Source organism: Felis catus, chromosome B4 (genome assembly GCF_018350175.1).
Source record: "Felis catus isolate Fca126 chromosome B4, F.catus_Fca126_mat1.0, whole genome shotgun sequence".
NCBI lineage: Eukaryota > Metazoa > Chordata > Mammalia > Carnivora > Felidae > Felis > Felis catus.
In genome coordinates this window covers 120,092,092-120,116,660 of record NC_058374.1, presented here as the reverse complement: position 1 = coordinate 120,116,660, position 24,569 = coordinate 120,092,092, and the positions used below count along the sequence as shown (strand labels likewise).

General features: G+C 34.3%; 1 protein-coding gene across 18 annotated transcripts in view; it reads left to right on the top strand.

The window, feature by feature from the left end:
- Positions 1-24,569, top strand: part of ANKS1B (ankyrin repeat and sterile alpha motif domain containing 1B) — a 1,072,204-nt gene that overhangs the window by 453,530 nt on the left and 594,105 nt on the right. For all 18 annotated transcript variants that reach the window (XM_011284166.4, XM_019835377.3, XM_045062214.1 and 15 more), the window contains one exon: positions 21,051-21,231. In XM_011284166.4, coding sequence (XP_011282468.2) covers positions 21,051-21,231 — 181 coding nt within the window. The remainder of the gene's footprint in view (positions 1-21,050; positions 21,232-24,569) is intronic.

Here is a 24,569-nt window from a genome sequence, read left to right as displayed (position 1 = left end):
CCCACCCCCATCAACTCTCAGTTTGTTCTCAGTTTTTAAGAGTCTCTTATGCTTTTAAAGCCACTATTAACAGCAAAATAATAAGGATATCCAAATCATTTAGGAAAGAAAGAAGAAAGGAGGAAGGAAAGAAAAGGAGGGAAGGAGTAGGAAGAGGAAGGAAACAAAAGTAAAAAGCAAAAAAGGAAAACCAAAAATAATCATTATAAATTAAGAAGAAAGAAGTAAGATTAAACAGGGTAGCTATCACTATAAATGTAAATAAGTTAATCTCACTTTGAAAAAAAGGTTTTTGTATCAAAATGAAAATGGTAACTATGATGTTTACAAGTGACACATATTTTAAAAAGTGAAAGAAAAATGCTGAAAGCTTAATGTGGAAAAAGCATTTATATGCAAAAATGCAATTGTCAAAAATATTTAAAACAAAGTAGAATCCTAGATAAAAAGCATTAGTACAAAAATACTGATTCACAGAGGCACATGCACTCAATGTTTATAGCAGCATTATCAACAATAGCCACCAAATCTCCATTGACTAATGAATGGATAAAGATGTAGCATATATACACAGTGGAATATTACTCAGCTATCAAAAGGAATGAAATCTTTCCATCTGCAATGATGCAGATGGAGCTGGAGAGTATTGTGCTAAGTGCAATAAGTCAGAAAAAGACAAATACCATATGACTTCACTCATATGTGGAACTTAAGAAACTAAACAGATGAACATAGGGAAAAAAGAGAGAGAGGCAAACCAAAAAACAGACTCTTAATTACAGAGAACAAACTGAAGGTTACTGGGAGGGAGGTGGGCAAGGAAATGGGTTTAAATGGGTGATGCATATTAAGGAAGGCACTTGTTGTAATGAACATTAGGTGTTGTATTTAAGTGATAAATCATTAAATTTTACACCTGGAACTAATATTACACTGTGTGTTAACTAGCTGGAATTTAGATAAAAACTTGAAAAATGGGGGAAAAGGCATTAGGAATGAACAGGATTTTTTAATATTAATAAAGTACATAGTCCATAATAAATATATAGTAACTGCAAACCTATTTCCCTGCCTATTACACTGAAAATAAATACAACAGGAATAAGTTCATTTATATACACTGTTAACTTTAAAAAGTAAAACTGTCAGGGTGCCTGGGTGGCTCAGTTGGTTAGGTGTCTGACTCTTGGTTTTAGCACAGGTCATGATCTCCCAGTTTTGTGAGTTCAAGCCCCGCATCGGGCTCTATGCTGGCGGTGCAAAGCCTGCTTGGGATTCTCTCTCTATCCCTTACTCTCTGCCCCTCCCCCACTCACTCTGTCTCTGATTCTCTCAAAAATAAATAAACTTAAAAAAAAAGTCTACGACCCAGAAATAGCATTGCTAGGAATTTATTCAAGGGATATAGGAGTGCTGATGCATAGGGGCACATGTACCCCCAATGTTTTTAGCAGTGCTTTCAACTATAGCCAGATTACGGAAAGAGCCTAAATGTCCATCATCTGATGAATGGATAAAGAAGATGTGGTTTGTATATACAATGGAATACTACTTGGCAGTGAGAAAGAATGAAATAATGCCATTTGCAGCAATGTGGATGGAACTGGAAGGTATTTTGCTCAGTGAAATAAATCAGTCAGAGGACAGATATCATGTGTTTCACTCATATGTGGATCTTGAGAAACTTAGCAGAAGACCATGGGTGAAGGGAAGGGGAAAAAAATAGTTACAAACAGAGAGGGAGGGAGGCAAACCACAAGAGACTCTTAAATACAAAGAACAAACTGAGGGTGGATGGGAGGGGGGTGGGAGAGAGAAAATGGGTGATGGGCATTGAGGAAGGCACTTGTTGGGATGAGCACTGGGTGTTGTTTGTAAGCCAATTTGACAATAAATTATATTAAAAAAATAAAAAGTAAAAAGTGAATTCAAAATCAAAAGAAAAGTAAAACTGTCAATTATTTTACCAGGAAAAATGGGTTTATTCAAGAAAAGCAGAGAATTGCAATTTGGGACATGTGAGCTACAGCAAAACCATTGGCAACTCTGGAGAACAAAGGATAGGAATGCTTTATTTATAGAGGAAAAGGGGAGTTGAGAGGGGCTCTTATAAACAAAAAGTCCATTAGAGTAAACAGGGTTCTAAGTAATAGTGGCTTTTCATTGGCTGAGTTGTGATAGTCTGCCATTGGCTGGGCTACTGCGGGGGTGGGGGTTGGAAGATAAAACATTTCTTCCTTTTGCTGGGGTAATAAAGTAGTATCAAATTGCAAGGTCCCTTTCTTCCTGTTGTTTCTGTAACTGAGGAAGAGTGGTAACGTGTGAGAATTCCTCTGTTGGCCTCCCAACCCCATTATATATATATACGTATATATATATACATATATATATATATATGTATATATATATACGTATATATATATTTTCACTATATATATACACATATATATATACATATATATATGTGTGTATATATATATATATATATGGCACAAAATAAGTGAATAAAATACAAGAGCAAATAGTGAGAGACTAACAAGCCATTTTCAGATAAAATAGAAAAAATATCTATATAGAGAAATTAAGTAGATCAACACATAATCTTAATTTACTGTTATAAATTTATGGTTCTCAGGCTGAGTTGGGCCCTTAACATTATTCAGCAGACTAAATTTCTCCAGGCAGATTGCAGGCAAACTTTCCCAAAGACTTTGGAGTTCTACTCTCTCAGATACCCAATTTTCCTCCTTGCCTCTTACAGATGGCAGCACCTCCACTTCATAGAGAAATTGGAAGTCATCGATGAGGTATTACCTCAACATTTTGCCAGTAAAAATTGTAAAACCTTCCTGAACCCATCATTACCTCTTCTTTCTTACTAAAATGGAGGTATTCCTCTACCTCTCTGAAGCCAAACTTCCAACATGTTTTTAAAATTACACCCATTGTCTCCCCAGGAAACTTGTACTCTCACTTCCTTTTGGTTCTTGTCTCTTTAACATCTTTTTATCACCTCTTTTCCATCAGCTCAAATCAATGCCATCATAAGAATATCTCCATTGGCCCTGGAGCATACCAATTTTCTTCTATTTTACATCCTGGAAAAAGGTCTCCTCACTCACTCTGCTCCCCACCTTTTTTTGTCTTCCAAACAGACCAACCACCTTCTCATTTCTTATATCTGCTGATTGTTTTTTTTTCCTGTTTCAGTATCATGGCATATTTATGATGTTCCCTCTGACTTCGACTCTTAATTTCAACCCCACTCATGCTACTTTTACTTAGCTAATTTCTACACCTCCTTCAGGTAGCAGTAGAAATATCACTTCTTTAAAGTTTTCTTATACCCGAAGTTAGGTCAGATCCCTCATTATATGTCTTCCCAGTACCCTCTACTTCGTCATAGCATTTTTCACTTCTCCACTCCTTGTCTATCTTTTTCACGAGAATGAGGCCCATGGAGGAAGGCACTGTGCCTATTTATTATTATTTAGTTAATATTGATTAGTACTCTTTAATCTGGTAAGTGGAGATAACAGAGCCAAGCATGAGCAGCCCTAGCAAGGAAACCATTTTCTACTGATTCTTCTCTGTTTGGTAAGCCAGTATACCAGAGAACAATATGTATTATTTGGGTTCAAAATGTATCTAATGACTAGCTTCTTTCTCCAGAGCTGCAACCTGGTGCCTGCTATTCAAACTCCTAACAACTTCTAACTTTTGCTTTGATAAAGTCATCACAGAGCCTCTTGAACTTCTGAATACCATGCTTTCTAAAATTGTTTATCCACAATGGAGTAATGGAGATTATTTGGAGTGCACATTCTCTTTCTTCTCTCCAGCACTATGGTCCATCATTGCCTTGATCCATCATCCCTTCAAATCTGAGATGGATGGATGGTTAAAGAGGTTCTTCCAAGGTCTCTGCCACTTATTTTCCATCAGAGGCTCCCCTGACAGTTTTCTGCTGAAGGCAGTCATTACAGTTTTCATGGCCGGCTATTTTAAATACTGGTAAAATAAGTCATTTTGCTGTATTTTTCTCCAAACCTGATTCCCCTTTTCCCTTCAACTCTTACCTCTGCAAATTATAATGTATCAGTGGGATCCTGTCACTGTCTTCTCCACTTAATTTGGTGATTTTTGTCAGTTATCAGGATAGTTGTGTTGTGACTTAACTCACCAGTGCCTTCTTTCAGTCAGGTTCTACTATCCTGCAATAAAGGAAGAGAACGAATATTTTTCAATTATTCACTCTGAAGTACTAGTACTTCATTTACATTATCTCAATCCAGATAACAATTCTACAGGGCATGTTATATTATTCCCCATTTATAGATGCAAATACTGAACTGTAAATACTGGCATTAGGAATTGAATCCAATTCTATCTTGTTCCAAATCCCATTCTGACTTATAAACAGGTGTCAATAAATTTTATCCATAGGAACTAAGAGGAAACTTACAGGTGCTTTTGAATTTGGGACACTAATGAATTGAGTGCTCAATTGCTCATTGATATTAAGATGAAGAAAGGGATTTTAGAATTTCAGAATGTTCCACAATTTAATGATTTTATTTCTTCAAGGGAACTTTAAGCAAAATTTATATATAAATCAAGCCAATTCTTGATTATTTAGAAATTACTCAGTTTATTATTATTTTTAATATTTGTTTTATATCTGTATATACCTTTCTTTTTAAAAAAAATATTTATGTATTTTTGGGAGAGCACCAGCAGGGGTGGGGCAGAAAGAGGGGCAACACAGGATCTGAAGCAGGCTCTGTGTTGACACAGAGCTGACAGCAGCAAGCCCAATGTGGGGTTCAAACTCACAAACTTCGAGATCATGACCTGAGCCAAATGCTCAACCAACTTAGTCACCCAGGTGCCCCCCCTTCCCTGTATATCCCTTTCTGTTAGCCTTTTGAGCATTCCTTTGCCAGAGATGGGACAGGGAAAAAGGAAAAACTTTTATTAAAATGTGTATTCTGGTAAGTGTTTTGGGAAAACACTTAATGGAAAGAGGAGTTGCAATTGTTAGCCAAAACTAATTTGGATACTTATCATCATTAAAAAACAAACAAACAAACAAACAAAGAAACAAAAAATCCTTCATTATCCCATGACATAAATTCCTGTGACACGGATTGCATTTTGTTCCAAGGGAAGTTCTATGTATTTATTCTTAAAATGTTACATCATCTTAAATTCATCCATATAAGTAATTATATTGTCACATATTGCTGGTTTAAACCATAACTTCTTTTTTCTGTCTCCAATTTATTTGCTTTTTGGTGATAAACTCTTTAAAAATTGCTTTTATAGATTCCCTGGGGAAAATGTTCTTTTAAACCTTCATTTTCTTACCAAACAAAAAACACCATTATTTTTATCATATAGAAAAACATTTTGGGTAATTATAGAGAAGAGGCAGCATGGTGCAATAGAAAGTGTGTTCACTGTTTTGAAGTGTTGAGAGACTTAGATTCTAAAGCTGTCTTTGAAAGAAGAGTGTACTTTGGGAAGTTTTCTTTCACCCATTTTTAAAATGTGGTATTAACTTTTGCAGAGTTGTGGTATTTATATGAAAAAGTATATATATGTGGGATACCTGGCACATCATGTATTAAATGAGAGATATTTTAGTAAAGTAATGATATAAATTAAGAATTAACTACACTGAATGACTTCTGATCAGTTAAAAAACAGTACACACTTCACCTTTGTTTGTAAAAACTTCCTCTCTCATACACACAATGATGTATGCTTCCTATTTTTGCTGATCAGAACATATCTTCTGTAAATTATTATATAATTACTTCCTACTATTCTTAAACTGAAACTGAAAAGAAAGACACCTAAGAAAGTACCTAAATCAGGAATGAAGCTGAGAATATCACTACAGACTCTGCAGACATCAAAAGGAATGTTGCAAACCACTCTCCCCACATAAATTTGACAATTTAACTTAAATGAACCAATTCTTCTTAAAACACAAACTACCACAATTCACCTAATATGAAAAAGATAACATTAGTAGTCCCATCACTATTAAGGCAATTTAATTCATAATTTAAAATTTTTCTAAAAAAGAAATCTCTAAGCCTATATGGTTTTCCTGGAGAACTGTAATAAGCATTTAAAGAATAGTAACTCCAATAGTAAATAATATTTTCTTGAAACAGAAGAGTAGGGAATATTTTGTAATTCATTTTCTCAAGCTAGCTGGTATTCCCTTGATACTTGAACCAGCTAGTACAAAACCAACCAACCAAAGAAAAAGCCCAACAACACCAAAAGCAACAACTAGAGAGCAGTATCAACTCATGAATATTGACACAAAATTCCTTAACAAAATATTAGCAAATTGAATTTAGCAATATAGAAAAAGAATTACACACCATGACCAAGTGTAATTTATTCCAGGGATACAAGACTGGTTCAATATTTGAAATTTAATAAAGAAAAAAAACGATCACATCAATTGAAGCAGAAACAGAATTCAACAAGAATCAAGATACATTCATGATTAAAAACAAACAAACAAACAAACTCCTAAAAGAATACAAATAAAGGAGAGCTTCCTGAATTTTTTTTTTTGAGCTTCCTGAATTTGATAAAGAACATCTACAAAAAATCTGCAACTGACATAATAGTTAATGGTGAAAATTTGAATGCGTTCCTCCAAGATTGGAAACAAAGTAAAGATGTCTGATCTCTTCACCACTATTATTCAGCATAGTATGAGAAGTTCTAGATTGTACAATAAGGGGAAAAAAGGAAATAAAAGTATACAGATTGGAAAGGAAGAAAAAAACTGTTCCTGTTTGTAGATGACATGATTGTCCATATAGGAGATACTAACAAATCTACAAACAACAACAACAACAACTTCCTATAACTAATAAGTAAATTCAGCAAGGTCACAACATGCAAAATAAACATTAAAAAAGCAGTTGTATTGGGGCGCCTGGGTGGCTGAGTTGGTTGAGCATCCGACTTGGGCTCAGGTCATGGTCTCTCGTGAGTTAGAGCCCTGCGTTGGGCTCTGTGCTGACAGCTCAAGGCCTGGAGCCTGCTTCGGATTCTATGTCTCCCTCTCTCTCTGCTCCTCCCCTGCTCACACTCTATCTCTCTCTCAAAAATAAATAAAGATTAAAAAAAATTTTTAAAAGCAATTGTATTTCCAAGAACTAGCAATGAACATGTAGACAATAAAATTAAAAATACAATACGATTTATAATCACACACAGAAAATTAAAAGAAATACTTAGATCTAAATCTAACCTAAAGGACTTGTATGGACTTGTATACTGGAAAGTGCAAAATATTGGTGAGAGAAATAGAAAAAAATGTTAGTGGAAAGATAGTATTCATGAATTAGAAGACTCACTGTAGTAAAGATGTAAATTCTTTCCAAATTGACGCACAAGTTTAATATAATTCCTGTCAAAATCCAAGCAAGATTTTTTGAAGACGTAGTTAAGATTATTCTTGAATATATATGTAAATGTAATGGAACTAGGATAACTAAAACAATTTTGGAAGAGAATAAACTGGGAAGAATTAGTCTACCTAATTTTAAGATTTATAGTTACAATACTGAAAAGTGTATGGTATTATTAGCAGGGGGATAGACACATAGATCAATGGTACAGAAGAGAGAACCTGGAAATACACTCACATAAGTATACTCAATTATTGTTTGACAAAGTTGCAAAAGCAATTCAATGGAGGAAAGATAGTCTTTTCAACAAATGGTGCTAGAGTAATTGGGGATACATAAGCTAAAAAATGAAATTTGGCCTGAGTCTCACACCTTTTACAAAAATTAACTCAAATGGATAACCAACTTAAATGTAAAATGTTAAACTATAAAACTTTTAGAAAAAAAAAACATAGAAGAAAATCTTCAGGATCTAGAGCTAGGCAAAGAGTTCTTATACTTGACACCAGAACCATGATCTATAAAAGTAAAAATTGATAAGTTGTACTTCATCAAAATTAAAAATGTTTGCTCTGTGAAAAACTCTGTTAAGAAATGGAAAGACAAGTACAGACTGAAGAAAATGTTTGTAAGCCACACCCTGATAAAGAACGAATATCTAGAACATGTAAAGAACATTATAAACAGTATAAAAACAAATAATCCAATTAAAAAATGGACAAAAGCCATGAAAAAACATTTCACTGCAGACGATATACAATGGAAAATAAGCAAATAAAAAGATTTTTGACATTACTAACAATTAGGGAAATACAAATGAAAACCACAATGAAATATCACTACACATCTATGAGAATGGCTAAAATAAAAATTAGTGACTGCATCAAATGTTAGCCAGGACATGGAGAAGCTCATACGTTGCTGGTGGAAATGTAACATGTTACCGCAAATCTGAAAACAGTTGGCAGTTTCTTAAAATATTAAATGCTTTACTACTATATCACCCAGCATTTGTACTCCCGAGAATTTATCCCAACTAAATTAAAATTTAAGTTCACCAAAAAACCTGTACACAAATATTTACAGAAGCATTATTCCTAATAGCTGAAAAATGGAAACAATCTAGATGTCCTTCAATAGCTGAATGTTTAAGTGAACTGTGGTACATTCATACCGTTGAATACTACCCAGCATAAAAAGGAACAAGCTATTGATACACGTAATAGCTTGGATGAATCCCCAGAGAATTATGCTGAGAAAAGCAATTCCAAAAATTGCATACTGTGTGATTCTATTTATCATATATCTACTTATCTTATATAATTTTTGACATGACATAATTATAGAAATAAGAGAACAGATTAGTGGTTGACAGCAGTTAAGGAAGAAGTGGAGACAGGAGACAAGTAGGTGTAACTATTAAAGGGCAATTAGAGGGATCCTTGTGGAATGGAATTATTACGTTTCTTGGCTGTATCAGTGTCAATATCCTGGTTGTGATGTTGTACTGTAGGTTAGTAAGATGATATACCATTAAGAAGACTACAAAAAGAGCATGGGATTTCTCTGTATTATTTTTCACAACTTCATGTGAATCAACAATTATTTCCAAAACAAAATTTAATTACAAATGTTAAGTTGTAAAAAAAAATAAATAAAATGGCAACTTGCACCTTAATTTGTAAAAATTTCTTTCTTTCACCCACACAGTGATAAGAACTTCCTGTTTTGGCTGCTGAGAACATATATTCTATAACCCTTTGTATAATTACTTCCTTCTGCTCTTAAACTAAAACAAATTATTTAATTTTTTTAAAGAACCTAAATGTAGGAAATGAAACTAGTCTTGTTTTTAATTTTACACACATTTGAATTTTACTTAAGCATCTCTGAAATATTAATGCATAAATATTTGAAATGCCTAATTTAAAAAATACTGTTTTGCAAGATAGTTATAAGTAGTTTATTTCTGGGAGAAGGGTCTACAAGAATTATCTTCATAGTCTGGCAGTCAAAGGCTCTCCTGTTCTTCAATATCTTCCTTGGGTCCAGAGCTATTTAACTCTTTTATCAAATAAAACTAGAATAAAAGCCACAGCCTTTATTATTCTCTCATGGCTATATGTAGTCTTTCCAGTTAATGTTTGAATAACTTGTGTGAAGAAACTAGCTCATATGGAGAAATCTATATTATAGATTTTCCATTTTAAAAGTCTTAGACTCATTCCTATATATGCTACTAGGAATATACTGAGAGTTTTATAAATGTGTATCTTTTAATACAAGATGAATTTATATATTAATCCATAGGCAAATATCTCCATGTAAAAATGAAATAAAATGAAGTGGTAAAAGTAGAAAACATAATTTTTTTTTAATTTCCGCCTTTCTTTTAATTAAACACCTAGTAACTGTAAGAGTTTAATATATAGCAGAGTTAGATTCTATTTGTTCCTCTTTTCCACCCATCTGAATTTTCTCCAACACTCTTTATTTTTCATTTTAAAAAATTAGTTTAAATTCAAGTTAGTTAACATACAGTGTAATATTGGTTTCAGTGGCAGAACTCAGTGATTCATCACTTACATATAACAACACTCAGAGTTCATCATAAATGCTCTCCTTCATGCCCATCACCCATTTATCCCATCCCCCTACCCAACTCCCCTCCAGCAACCCTCAGTTTGTTCTCTGTATTTAAGAGTCTCTTAATGTTTGCCTCCTTCTCTGTTTTTATCTTATTTTTCCTTCCCTTCCCCCATGTTCATTTGTTGTGTTTCTTAAATTCCACATATAAGTAAAATCATATGATATTTGTCTTTCTCTACCTGATTTATTTCACTTAGCATAATACACTCTAGTTCTATCCACATTGTAAATAGCAAGAGTTCATTCTTTTTGGTGGCTGAGTAGTATTATATTGTGTTTATATACCACATCTTTATCCATTCATTAGTTGATGGACATTTGAGCTCCTTCCATAATTTAGCTATTGTCAATAGTGCTGCTATAAACATTGGGGTGAATGTGCCCCTTCAAATCAGCATTTTAGTATCCTTTGGATAAATACCTAGTAGTGCAATTGCTGGGTCATAGGTGGTTCTATTTTAATTTTTTGAGGAACCTCCATACTGTTTCCCAGAGTGGCTGCACCAGTATGCATTCCCACCAACAGTGCAAAAAGGTTCCCCTTTCTCTGCATCCTCACCAGCATCTATGTTTCCTCAGTTGTTAATTTTATCATTCTGACAGTTGTGAGGTAATATCTCATTATAGTTTTGATTTGTATTTTTCTGATAATGAGTAATGGTGAGAATCTTTTCATGTGTCTATTAGCCATCTGGATGTCTTCTTTGGAAAAGTGTCTATTCATGTCTTCTGCCCATTTCTTAACTGGGTTGTTTGTTTTTTGGCTTTTGAGGTTGATAAGTCCTTTATAGATTTTGGATACTAACCCTTTATCTGACGTGTCATTTGCAAATATCTTTTCCCATTCTGTCAGTTGCCTTTTAGTTTTGCTGATTATTTCCTTGGCTGTGCAGAAGCTTTTTATTGATGAGGTCCCATTAGTTCATTTTTGCTTTTATTTCCCTTCCCTCCAGAGACATGTATAATAAGAAGTTGCTGCCTGTTTCCTCCTCTAGGATTTTTATGGTTTCCTGTCTTACATTTAGGTCTTTCATTAATTTTGAACTTACTTTTGCGTATGGTGTAAGAAAGTGGTCCAGGTTCATTCTTCTGCATGACGCTGTGCTTTTTTCCCAGCACCATTTGGTGAAGAGGCTGCCTTTTCTCCATTGCATATTCTTTCTTGCTTTGTTAAACATTAGTTGGCCATATATTTGTGGGTCCATTTCTGGGTTCTCTATTCTCTTTCCATTGATCTATGTGTCTGCTTTTGTGCCGGTACCATACTGTCCTGATGATTATAGCTTTGTAATACAACTTGAAGTCCAGAATTGTGATGCCTCCAGCTTTGGTTTTCTTTTTAAATGTTACTTTGGCTATTCTGGGTCTTTTGTGGTTACATACAAATTTTAGGATTGTTTGTTCTAGCTCTGTGAAGAATGCATTGGGATTCTTGCATTGGGATCCCTTCAATGCAATAGGGATTGCATTGAATGTGTAGATTCCTTTGGGTAGTATAGACATTTTAACTTTGTTCTTCCAACCATAAACATGGACTGTTTTTCCACTTCTTTGTGTCTTCTTCAATTTCCTTCATAAGTATTCTATAGTTTTCAGCGTACAGATCTTTAACCTCTTTGGTTAGGTTTTTTCCTAGGTATCTTATGGGTTTTGGTGCAGTTGTAAATAGGATCAATTCCTTGATTTCTCTTTCTGCTGCTTCATTATTGGTGTATAGAAATGCAACTGATTTCTGTATGTTGATTTTTATATCTCATGACTTTGCCAAATTCATGTATCAGTTCTAGCAGTTTTTTGGTGGTCTTTCAGGTTTTCTATGTAGAGTATCATGTCATCTGCTAAGAGTGAAAGTTTGACTTCTTCTTTGCCAATTTGTATGACTTTTATTTCTTTTTGTTGTCTGATTGCTGAGTGTAGGACTTCAGTACTATGTTGAACAACAGTGGGGAGAGTGGACTTTGTTGTCATGTTCCTGACCTTAGGGTAAAAGCTCTCAGTTTTTCCTCATTGAGGATGATATTAGCTGTGGTGGGCCTTGCATATATGGCTTTTATGATCTTGAGGTATGTTCCTTCTATCCCTACTCTCTTGAGGGTTTTTATCAAGAAATATGTTGTATTTTGTCAAATGCTTTTTTTGCATCTATTGAAAGGATCATATGGTTCTTATCCCTTGTTTTATTAATGTGGTGTGTCACAATCATTTACTGGCAAATATTGAACTAGCCCTGCAGCCCAGGAATAAATCCCACTTGATCATGGTGAGTAATTCTTTTAATGTACTGTTGAATTTGATTTTTTAGTATCTTGTTGAGAATTTTTGCATCCAGGTGCATCATGGATATTGGCCTGTAATTTTCCTTTTTAGTAGGGTCTTTGTCTGGTTTTGGAATCAAGATGATACTGGCTTCATAGAATGAGTTTGGAAGCTTTCCTTCTGTTTCTATGTTTTGAACAGTTTGAGAAGAATAGGTATTAACTCTTCTTTAAATGTCTGACAGAATTCCCCTGGGAAGCCATCTGGCCCCAGACTCTTATTTGTTGGGAGATTTTGATAACTGATTCAATTTCTTTGCTGGTATGGGCCTATTCAAATTTTCTGTTTCTTCTTGTTTGAGTTTTGGTAGTGTGTGGGTGTCTAAGAATTTGTCCATTTCTTCCAAATTGTCCAGTATGTTGGCATATAATTTTTCATAGTACTCTCTTATAATTGTTCGTATTTCTGTAGTGTTGGTTGTGATCTTTCCTCTTTAATTCATGATTTTATCTATTTGGGTCCTCTGTATTTTCTTTTTTATGAGTCTTGCTAGGGGTTTAGTTTCATTGGTCTGTTCTGCTGGTTTTTTGTTTGTTTCTATATCATTTGTTTCCATTCTAATCTTTATTATTTCCCTTTTTTGCTGGCTTTGGGCTTTATTTGCTGCTCCTTTTCTAGCTCCTTTAGGTGTAAGTTTAGGTTGTATATTTGGTATCTTTCTTCAACAGGTTTAAAACAATGACTTAAAAAAAATGCTTCCAATAGAGTAGAAAAATGCTCATTGATGTAAAGATGAGATACTCGAGAGCTATTTGGTTCTTGGCTTTACTTGTAACTTTATGCTTACTCTTTTTTGCTTTATATGTAGTATGATGTCCTAGGTGAAATGCAATCAATCTGAAATTTCATAGATCATGTTTTAATTTCAGCTCTCCTACTTTTTAAGTGTGAAACTATCTCTAAATCTCAAATACGTTGTAAAACAGAAAGAGTTAATAACTACTTCTAATACCAAAATTCTAGGCTTAAATGTGATAACAAATCTCAAGTTCCTAGAGGAATGTATATTCCTCTTAAGTACCTGGTATTTACTCACACCCACTTTATCTCCTTTGTAGTGTCATACTTTTTTTTTTCTATGTTTGGCCATAACTGTACAGCAGAGTGGTATTTTGCGTACCTAAAGATAGGAAGCTCTACATTTTTAGAATAAGTCTTAATCATATTAATTATTGTATCCGTGATAAAAACATTTACCTCATTAAAAATTTTTACTCCTTTAATTGAAAAGAAAAAAATAGAAATTGTTTTCAACTTGCATGACATATGTAATAAAAAGTTTGATAATTTCTACCCCTATTGAGTTATCTGTACTCCCTCAGATCCTTTCTTTTTGCTGTTTTAAAAGTGATCAACACAGAGAAGTATGAGAATTTTAACTCAGGAAGGTGAACTGATCTCAACTTTTTACATCTTCTCTTTCTGTACATGCATCTAAAATAGTAAAATAGATACAAAAGTAAGAATAAAGCCATAGCAGTAATGAAGAACAGTGAGTGGTACTATCAGAAGCATTTAGAACTTCTGAAAGATAAAGACAGATGGCATTGGATTTAGACAGATTAATCACAGCAACTGACAAACCTCAGCATCTTATACATGGAACAATTGACTTTGTTGTTTTCCTACCAGATGTTAATACCTATTTCAGTAAGGGGAAGAGTCCACTGAAGCTCCTCCCTTGGGAATTGGAACAGGAGAGAGAAATGGGGTAGTGTCCTAGGTAATCAAAATGGTTGATGAAGAACACCAGACACTTGACGAAAATGAACAATTAAATGACCTTTGAGAAAACAATTAATGACTGAAAAAGTTGAAAATCAATATCCTTAGAAGATTTGAGAGGTTATGAACTCATAAAGAAGAGGTTATTTTTGGGGCGCCTGGGTGGCGCAGTCGGTTAAGCGTCCGACTTCAACCAGGTCACGATCTCGCGGTCCGTGAGTTCGAGCCCCGCGTCAGGCTCTGGGCTGATGGCTCAGAGCCTGGAGCCTGTTTCCGATTCTGTGTCTCCCTCTCTCTCTGCCCCTCCCCCGTTCATGCTCTGTCTCTCTCTGTCCCAAAAATAAATAAACGTTGAAAAAAAAAATTAAAAAAAAAAAAAAAAAAAAAAGAGGTTACTTTTAAAATTGAATACTTGGAAAAAAACTATTTATTGAAAATTAAACAGGATCGTTACACCTAAAGACATAGTAAAATGACTAAAAGTTTTGTGCCTTGTCTTATTTGTTCACTGACATATCCCCAGAGCCTAGAACAGTGTCTAACACATAGCTGATGGTCAGTAGTATTTTTTGAACAGATTAATGAAAGTGCTTTAGAATACCAAATTGTAAAATACTCCCAGAATATAAAACAAAGGGGATCAAAGAGATCCAATATCCATTAACTAAGAGTTCTAGAAGTAGGAGGAGGAGCCAAAATAGTAATTATGAGAATGTGGTATTAGCATAGGAATAGACAGGTAGATCAATGGGAACATAGTTCAATCCAAAAATGTAAGCCCAGTTTATATATGGAAATTTAGTATATGATAAAGGTGACATTTCAAATCAGTGAAGAAATGATGCTGTTAGGCAGTAGGTTATCATTTGGGGAAAATGCTTAGAATTAAATTTTTCATTATATACACAAAATATTTCAGACTGATTAAAGTACTGAAAGAAAATACTACTGATCTAGCTTCCCATTTTTATCACCCATCTCATCCTCATTTTAAAAAGTATTTAAGAAGGCACCTAAATTTATTACCACTGACTTGACAGGACTTTGCTTCATATTGATATAATTTATCAATGGGCTAGTGTCTGGAAAGTCTGTCATTTCCACATATTTCTACTGATGTCACTTGCTAATTTACTGACATTCAGCTGTCTTTGGGAACTCATTTTGAATGCTCCTTTTGCTTGGATGATTTAATATAACCACTGACTTTTGCTAGTACTACTTTTTCTTTGTACTGACATCAGAGTATCCCTCTAGTCCTATTTGACATTTTATTAGGAGGTTGATGAGGTTCCTTTATAATTAAGTGCATTCAAATTATTTAAAATCCACTTAGATCTAAGCAAGTGGATTTTTAAAACATACAGTAGTTAACAATAGAAGAGGAAACATAAAAGTGGATATTTGAAACTTAGATTCCAATCTAGAGGATATTTGGAAGTAAATGTACACATTACCTAAATCTCATCCTAGTCAGGAATTATGTGTTCTCATTTAATTCATATGTGAATCACATCTAACTGGGTTGCAGAAATGCCATGTAATTTGTCAAGTTATATCAGAATATGTTATATTCCATTTATATCTTTATAGAGCATACAGATATTCTTATGATAATAGTTTCTGATTAAGAGAATCCATAATAAGTGTAGGAAATTCATGCCATCCTGTACATTATATCAGTAAATTTACACATTTTCTTTTAGGGACTAAGATGGCACTGGCTTCATGGATGTGGGACCCCACATGAAGAAGGGTCCCATGCTTAGAGTTTAATGCTTTTGGGTTGCTGTCTAAAATTCTTACTGATTTTTATCTCTGAATTTGTGTTTTGTAAGTGAAGTCTGTGGGAAAATGGAGCCTGGGCTCATCTGTGTTCCCACCTCCTACCATCATCCCACTGTACTAGGTGGGATTCTTAGCCACCTGCTCCCCCAATCCTGGTGTTCCTGGCCAAGCTAGTAATTGCTGATACAGCAGTGAGACCTTGAGCGTGAGGAGGATGGAGGTTGGGTGCATGCACTGATGTGCAGGGCAGAACACCTGTGTGCCTATGAGGATGTGCTTTCACCCTGTGAATGTCCCCACGCCCAAGGGAATAAGATATTAAGTAGCAAATAAGACCATGGAAGACAGGAAAATGTTGTTTTTCCCTGCTTTGTAGAACAAAGGGCATCGCTCATGTTGCCACTGTTTCCAGCAACTCTATGGAGCTGGCTGTGACTATTTCAGTCATTTATGGAGCTGTTCCATTTCACCTCCTCAGAGACATATCCTAATCAGTCTATAGAAGGGGTCACTAACTTTTTCTGTTAAAGAGTATAAAATTGTTCAGGCTTTGTGGGTCATAAATCTCTGTTGTAACTACTCAACTTGCTATGATAGTGTGAAAACAGCCATAGACCACATGTAAATGAATGGGCGTGCCATTCATATGTTCCAGTAAAACTTTATTTATAGACCCTGAAATTTGAGCTTCATATAATTTTCACCTGTCACTAATGTTATTTTTGTTGTTTTTTTTCAACCATTAAAAACATATAAAAGCCATCCTTAGCTCACAGGCTTTACAAAAACAGAAGCCTGGATTTGGCCCATGATCTGTACTTTGCTGGCTCTGGTTAAGTAAATATGTGTGGGAACAAGTCCTTTGGAAAGTAGAGATACAAGTGTTGGACCACATGGGGACGATGTTTTAGAGGAGTAGCCATAGGGAACACAAGTGAAACTCATTTTACACATTGAAACTTGGCAAATTTTATTTGTAATTTCAGTGAATTTGTGAAAACACTTTTCTTTTGTACTGCATGGCTTAGCAAGATTCCATCAGAATAGTTAGAAAACTGGAATGTATTAAAATCTAAGTTTGAGTGAATATTCTAATCTCATCCTCTTTAATCTCCATTTTTAATAGAGCTACTATCTCTTTACTCTTTTTTCCCATTGCTGTTATTTCATTTTCCACATAGATATGTCTTTTTAATCCCACCTCTGTCTTTTGTGCTTTGAGGCACCATCCAATTGTCTCTAGATTTGAACACATGAAACCTCCTTCTAATCTAAGCCCTCCTGCTAACTACTTATGTAATCTTGCATAAATTATTTAACCTCTCTGAGCCACTGCATTGTGCTAGTTAGGGTAAGTAATGCTAGCCGCCACAACAGACAAACCCAGAATCTCAGCAGTTTAACCTAAAGGAATTTTATTTCAACTTCTCTTAAAACGCAGTGTGAGGTGAATGACCCTCCTTCATCTTATAGCTACATCTTCTGGAGAGTAAAAGAGAGATAGAGACTAATAGTCATTTGGTCAGAATTAGTTACATGCCCCCAACCTAAATGCACATAGGCTAGGAAACAAATGGGAAGCTATACTTACGGTTTTGTTGACCACTAAAATGATGTGCAAAATGATCCTTTAGAACAGGGGTTTGCCAATGAATGTTTTCTCTAAAGGACAAGATGGTAAATATTTTAAGAGTTGTGAATACTCTGGCCTCTGTCACAACTTCTCAACACTGCCATTGTAGCATGAGAACAGCCATAGACAATAAATTAATGAATGGACATAGCCGTGTCCCAATAAAACTTTATTTTCAGAAACAAGAGGCAGGTCAGATTGGGGCCACAGGCCAGAGTTTTATAATCCCATTCTTAAAGCATGACTAACATATAATGATTCTCATTTTTCATCATCTCAGATACTCAGAGAGCTTTGAGTAATAACTCCCCCAATGACTTTTCCTTAAGCTGGCTAATAATAACCAATAGACAGCTCTGAAGAAGCAAATAATAATGCAGTTAGATGATCATGGATCCATGGTTCCTTCCCTTTGGAATTTCCATTCACCTGTCTCCCTCCCTCCATTTATTTTATTTGAAGCCATGTTACAGTGAGATTATAGCATTCTGCTCAAAGAAAGAAAGGGAAATTTCATGTAGATTTGCATAACCGCATATTAAGCAGTCTATACTGAATCCCAATAGTATATCTTACATCTTGTATACTTCTGGCTTAGTATATTTCTGTTTCTCACACACACACAGACACACACACAAACTTATCTTCCAGCATTCACCCAAGCAGAAATCTGTGAGTCGCCTTAGACTTCTTCCTTAAAATCAACCTTCACATCCAATCAGATGCCAAGACCTAAAGAGCTAACCTCATTAGCATCTCCTAAAAACATCTGCTATCTCCAACACTGTTGTCACTGCTTTACCTCAGGACCTCACTTTGTCTTGGCTGGAACTCTTTAATGTCTTCCTAATTAGTCTCTCTTCCTCTAATCCAGCCCTGACCAATCCATTTTCTAAACTGCTAAAATGAGTTTATTAAGATGGACGCCCAACCATGAAATCAAATCCTCTTGCTTAGAAATCATTCAGTGGTTCCTTAAAATATTCAAGCTAAAGTCAAATTCCTTAACATGGCATTAGAACCCTTTATCATTTGGACCCTGCAACTTGTAATATCTCATGGCTTGTACCTACCACTACCTCACATACTCTGCACTGTAGCCATTATGAACTTTATGCAGTCTGTATTTTTCTTCTCCCCATCCTCTTTTGTCTGCCTACCATCTCTGCTTCATTGAGATTCAACTCAGCCATCAATCACCTGCTTGTGGAAGCCTTTCCTGATCCCCTTTCTAAAGTAGAGACTCACCATTTATATTCTGTGCTTCCACTTACATTAGTCCTTATCACTGTATAGTACTGCACTAATGCATAATCCTTGGGTTGTTTCTTCCCTCATGCACCATCCTTTTCCCACTTCAGCTCTATAATCACCTGGAGAACAAGGACAATGTCTCATTAGTCTTATTCCTATCACACTGCTTGCCAAGGTATCTACAGTTTAGTAATACTAAACAAATATTTTTGGAAGGAATTAATGCAACAACAAAAAATAACCTGTTTGCTTTTGTGATTGCATAACAAATTCTGATTTTAATATAATTAGAGCTTTCTGTAGTCAAGAAACATGTATTTAAGAAACAGAAGTAAAGGGGTGCCTGGATGGCTCACTAGGTTAAACGTCCAACTCTTAGTTTTGGCTCAGGTCATGATCTCATGGTTTGTGAGTTTGAGCCCTGTATCAGGCTCTGTGCTGACAGTGCAGAGCCTGCTTTGGATTCTCTCTCTCCCTCTTTCTCTGCCCCTCCCCTGCTCGCTTGTGCTCTCTCTCTCTCTTTCTCTCTCACTCTCAAAATAAATAAATAAACTTTAAAAAAAGAAACAGCACTAAAGGAGCCATATGTATCAGTTGACTTGATCTTTATAAAGTTTATGAGAAGGAACATCATACAAATTTGGCCCATTGCTTATATATGAAGTGAAACAAAATCACAATACAACACGATAAAACAAAACCAAGATGATGACCATACCTGAGTTTCCATTGGAGCTAGTGTCATATTTCATGCCTTTTAATTGCTGTTATATAGTCTAGTAGAAAGAACATGAATGTGAAATTGAGATTCAGTAGCCCTAAGGACAGAAATTTTGTGAAAAACCAAGCCTGACATTGTACCCCAATCTTTCATAATTCAAAAGCAACTGAATCCTATGGGAGTACTAATTTGAATTCTACTACTGAATTGATGTGTCATAATAATAAATGACTTGCTTGTATAACAGTGCCTCTAAAACTCTTTCATAAAAGTATTGCAATGGTGAGATAATAAAGAATATTGTGATCATTTGTACCCCTTATATTAAAAAAACTGTAAAATAGAGACCTTTTCATTATCATTGTTTATTTTAAATTATAGACTAAATTAAATGTTAAAAAAAAACATGATGAGCTGGAAGAGACAGGGTAACTTGAATATTTTGCAGGAAAATAATCTATGGAGTACATTGGTTAAATAAACCAATATTTGATGGCAGTGATTAAAATAAACCAAAAGTTTATTGTACTTTGGGGGTAGTAAAGTACAGTAAAATTTATTGTAAAGAGATTGAAGTTAATCTCTTGCTAATTATTATAGGATATTGTTAATATTTAAGTAATATTAATGAGAATAAAAAGAAAGAAAACTTGGATTGAATCTTGGGAAATGCACACAATTCTGAGCGCCAAAAAGACTGCCAAGGATAATATTAGAAGCTCTGCTAGTCAGGAAGAAAAGTGTATGTAATTAAAACTATGGGGAAAAAACCCCAGAAAACTGCTATAGGGAGCAATTCATTACTGACAAAGGATGTAAATTATATCTATTACTCCATGATTTTAACTTTTATGTTTAAATTGACTTTTCTATTTGGGGATTAATTACAATCCTTAAAAAAGGAAATCAAAGTTCACTACAAATACCAAGTAGATTCTTAAGTCCTGGGAAATGTTCTATATAACTTAATTGTGATGATCAAATTCCAGCATATGGTACTTGGGGAAAATATCTAATGCTATCAATTCTTTGGACTATATAAAGAAGAAGAAGAAGAACAACAACAACAACAACAACGACAAAACAGAACTGCCTTAATTATGCTTCAACGTTTTAAGAGCTCTTTTATTATTAGACTCTATATCCTCAGGGTCTGGAAAATGCCATATGCTTAATAAATGTTAGTTAAATGAAAGGTGTCTAAAATTTCAACTTTCTGAATTGATTATTAAGAAAAAAATTGGGTACTATATCTGTACAGTCTTCTGGGGAATTCTAACAAAAAGTCTAAGTTATTTTATCAGCTATGCCAAAATATGTTTTCAGTAAACAATTTTTTTATTATTTAATTAATCAAGGGATTATTTAGTGTCTCTCTGTAAGGTACAATTATATTTTGAGTATAAAAACCAGATAGTTTGATAAAATCATCAGTTAGATTAAATCAATGGGGAGATTAGGCTGAAGATGAACATGATCATATTAATACTCTCATCATGCCCATTTATTTTAGCCTAAACAACGAACATCTATTGTGTCTTCTCTGGATTTTCATCGAATGAATCACAACCAAGAATATTTTGAAATCAACACATCTGCAGGGTGTGCAAGCTTTACTTCCAGCCCTCCTGTTAGTCCGCCCACCTCTTCTGTGGGAACCACAGAAGTCAAGAACAACGGAACTAGCCATACAGGTAAAGCAGTTCACTTTATGCAGCTATATTTTTGAACTTTTAAAACTAAAGCCTTAATGAGTTCAAGGAATTAAGAGGAATCTTCCTACAAATTGCACTGTGCTTTTCGTTCACCCACATGTATAACAATGTAGGGCATTACAATTTTTGTCAGAGTGTGAATATAATATTCTTGTTGAATACATTAATGGTCTTTCAGGTATTACATATTAAAGGATGATAATTTAATGCTATTATGGCAGTAAAAGAACCAGAGACCTGGAAATGCTTTTCTTCCACTGCTGTTCACCCCTCTCCATACAGTGGTATCAACTCAATATAGGATTTTATTAATAGCTGATTTGAGGCCACAGAACCTGCATCAACCTGGTAAGATTGAGTTGGACGGTTTGGCCTAAGTGGGCTTTCAATCTACTTGAACCAAAGTGAACTTGGAGAGGAGAAGTGTGAGGAAATAAGGCTGGGGGTAAGGAGAAGATTAAGGAAAGTAACCACACCCACTGTTAACACATACCTGGTTCCACCCAATTGGATTTGCAATGTTTCCTTTCTCTGGGGGCAAGAAGCTAATAATTGTAAGTCCAAATGACAGAAATATGAGAAGTGGGACCTAAAGAATTTCCTCCCTTTATATTAAAGTAAGTGAACTATTCTACTTTCCCTCAAAGAGATATGATTTTTAAATCCACTAGATATGATTAATATGGATTTTAGAATCATAAGGTATCATTTATATGGGTATTCTGTATAACCTTTGTTCAAAATGAGTATTGTGTATGTGTATAAATGTATGCACTCTACGTAAGTCCTTTACTCTGACTGTACTTTTAAGAACACTGATACAAAACAGTCCAAAAATATCCAGAAAATTATTTTCCCCTAGGAAAACTAAGATTTAAAAAGTAATGATTAATGAAAGTGGTGACATTGATATTTTATGGAAGCTGTTGTCTAATCTTTTCATGGCAACCAGAGTGATATTTATAAAAGGTAAATCAAAGTATGTTATCATCATTAAGCTCAGTGGCTTCTCACTGAACTTTGAATAAAATTCAACTTCTCACCATGGCCAGTGAAGTTCAATATAACCTAGCTCTGACCAGCTCTTTAACCTAAGCTCTAGCAAACTCATCTTGGACCACACTGGCCTTCTTTTCTAGGCATTCTAGTTGTGGGGCTTTTGTACATTGGTTCCTGCTGCCTGGAATCTCTGTCTTCAAATTTTCATGTGTCTGAGTGTCATTTGAGTTTTGGCTCAAATACACTTTCTCATAGAGGCCTGCCCAGATCACCTTATTTCGAGTAAGGCCCTCAATGTGATGACAATTATAATAGCAAAGATGCAAAAAGAACAATCATAGTAACATCAATAACCAATAAGTTTCAAGCAAATACTTTAACGTTATGTATCACAGACTATTTTAGGCATTTTATGTGTATTAACTCATTTAAATCTCATAACTGATATGTGAATTAGGTATTATTATGATAGACAAGGAAACACAGATAGAAGATAAATAGCTAACTAGCCCATAATGGCAGACCTGGGATTCAAACTTGGTGGTAGTGTCCATGTTCTTAACCACTTTTCAACATTGTTTTTGGCACTTCGGTCAAATTTTCCTCTTTCCTTTTTCCAGATTCTTATTTATTACATAAAATTACATTCTTCATTTGTTTATTTCTTTATTATCTTCTCTTCTCTTTCTAGAATTGTAAAATAAATGAATGGATCCCTGATACATTGTGGGCACTAAGTCAGGCTGCCTAAGTTTGTTTACTAACAATGAACTAAATATCATACCTAGCTATAAGACTTAACCTCTTTATGCTATGGTGTTCTTAGGTGTAGAATTAAACTACCAATTAATTAATTATATTAACTTACTCTATAGCCTGGTAATGCACATAAGGTAATTAGCACTGTGTCTGGCACATAGTTAATGCTCAATACATGTTAGTAGTAGTCATTATGATATTAACGAAGACTAGCATTAATTCCTTGAACGTGAACATTTATTGTATGTCTGCCATGCACCAGATTCAACTTTATAGGAGAGGAAGGATGGGATATGATTTGTGAATAAAAATGGTATGTGGATCCCAGAAAGTGTCTGTATATATAATTATTACTCAATTAACACTGATTTGAATGACTATTACCAGATTTAAAATTCTAAAATGAGAGAGATGACAAGTACTCTGATTCTTGCTTTAGGAAAATCTCAGCTTCATTTCAGTTAGTACACCAAATGTTTCTTTGGATGATTAATTTTTGAGTTTTTTCAACAGTCCTTTGAGGTAGATAGAAAATTAATTAACTAATTTATTTATTTATTTATTGACTTAAAAATTAAGACTAAAAGAAATGATAGGTCTATTCCCAAACCTCTGAGCACCAGAGTAAGAAGATAAAAACACACACATTTTACTGCTTTCAGGACTCCACTGGTACCATCCAAAATGTGTGGAGAAATTGTAGTTTGCCACACATTCCAAAATTGGTATTTTCAGGTCTGACCTTTGAACAGAACTGAAATCTAACCTTTTAAAGGTTGAAATGGTTTCAAACAGCATGTTACTATGGTTTCCTAATGTAAGATGTCGCCTCCATATTACATTAAATTTTTTAGAATAAACTAATATTTAGTAATAGTGTGGTAGGACAATGCTGATTTGTTTTATATGAAGAGATAAAACTTTGAATTTTATACTAAAACTTTTAAGGTAGGCATTCATCAACTTAAAATGTCTTATACATAGATGATTTATTATATTTTGTATTTAAAAACCTGTACATATAGGCACTACCACATAATATGCTTTGAAAGAGAGTGAATTCCAGAGTCAATAGTGTCACTGATTTGCTGGATATTTTTCATCAAATCACCTATCTTCTCTGATCTCCAATTTGCTCATCTGAAAAGGGGAAATAATATCTACTCCTTGAGTACTTGTAGTAATAAATTAGCTTTATTTATGTGAATACATTTTGTAAACTATAGAAACTAATATTCTTCTTTAATACTATCATCATTGTTGTTTAATATTATTATTTTTTTTCCATAGTATTATTGTTTGAAATCTATAGTAACCTTAAGATAGAAATAGCCTAGGTCTGTACATAGGTCTGTACTTATGCCAGGGTAGCTGACCTTTTCTTGAATTAAAAAAATAATCTAAATTATTAGATAAATCTATAGTTTATTTTATAAATGATGACATGCACAAGAATTAATCTTGACAAAATGTTATTTACAGAACAAAGACTAATATACCTTCAAAAAAGGAATTTTATGCTGTAAAAAACACTTTGAGTAAATGACCCAATGAGTTTA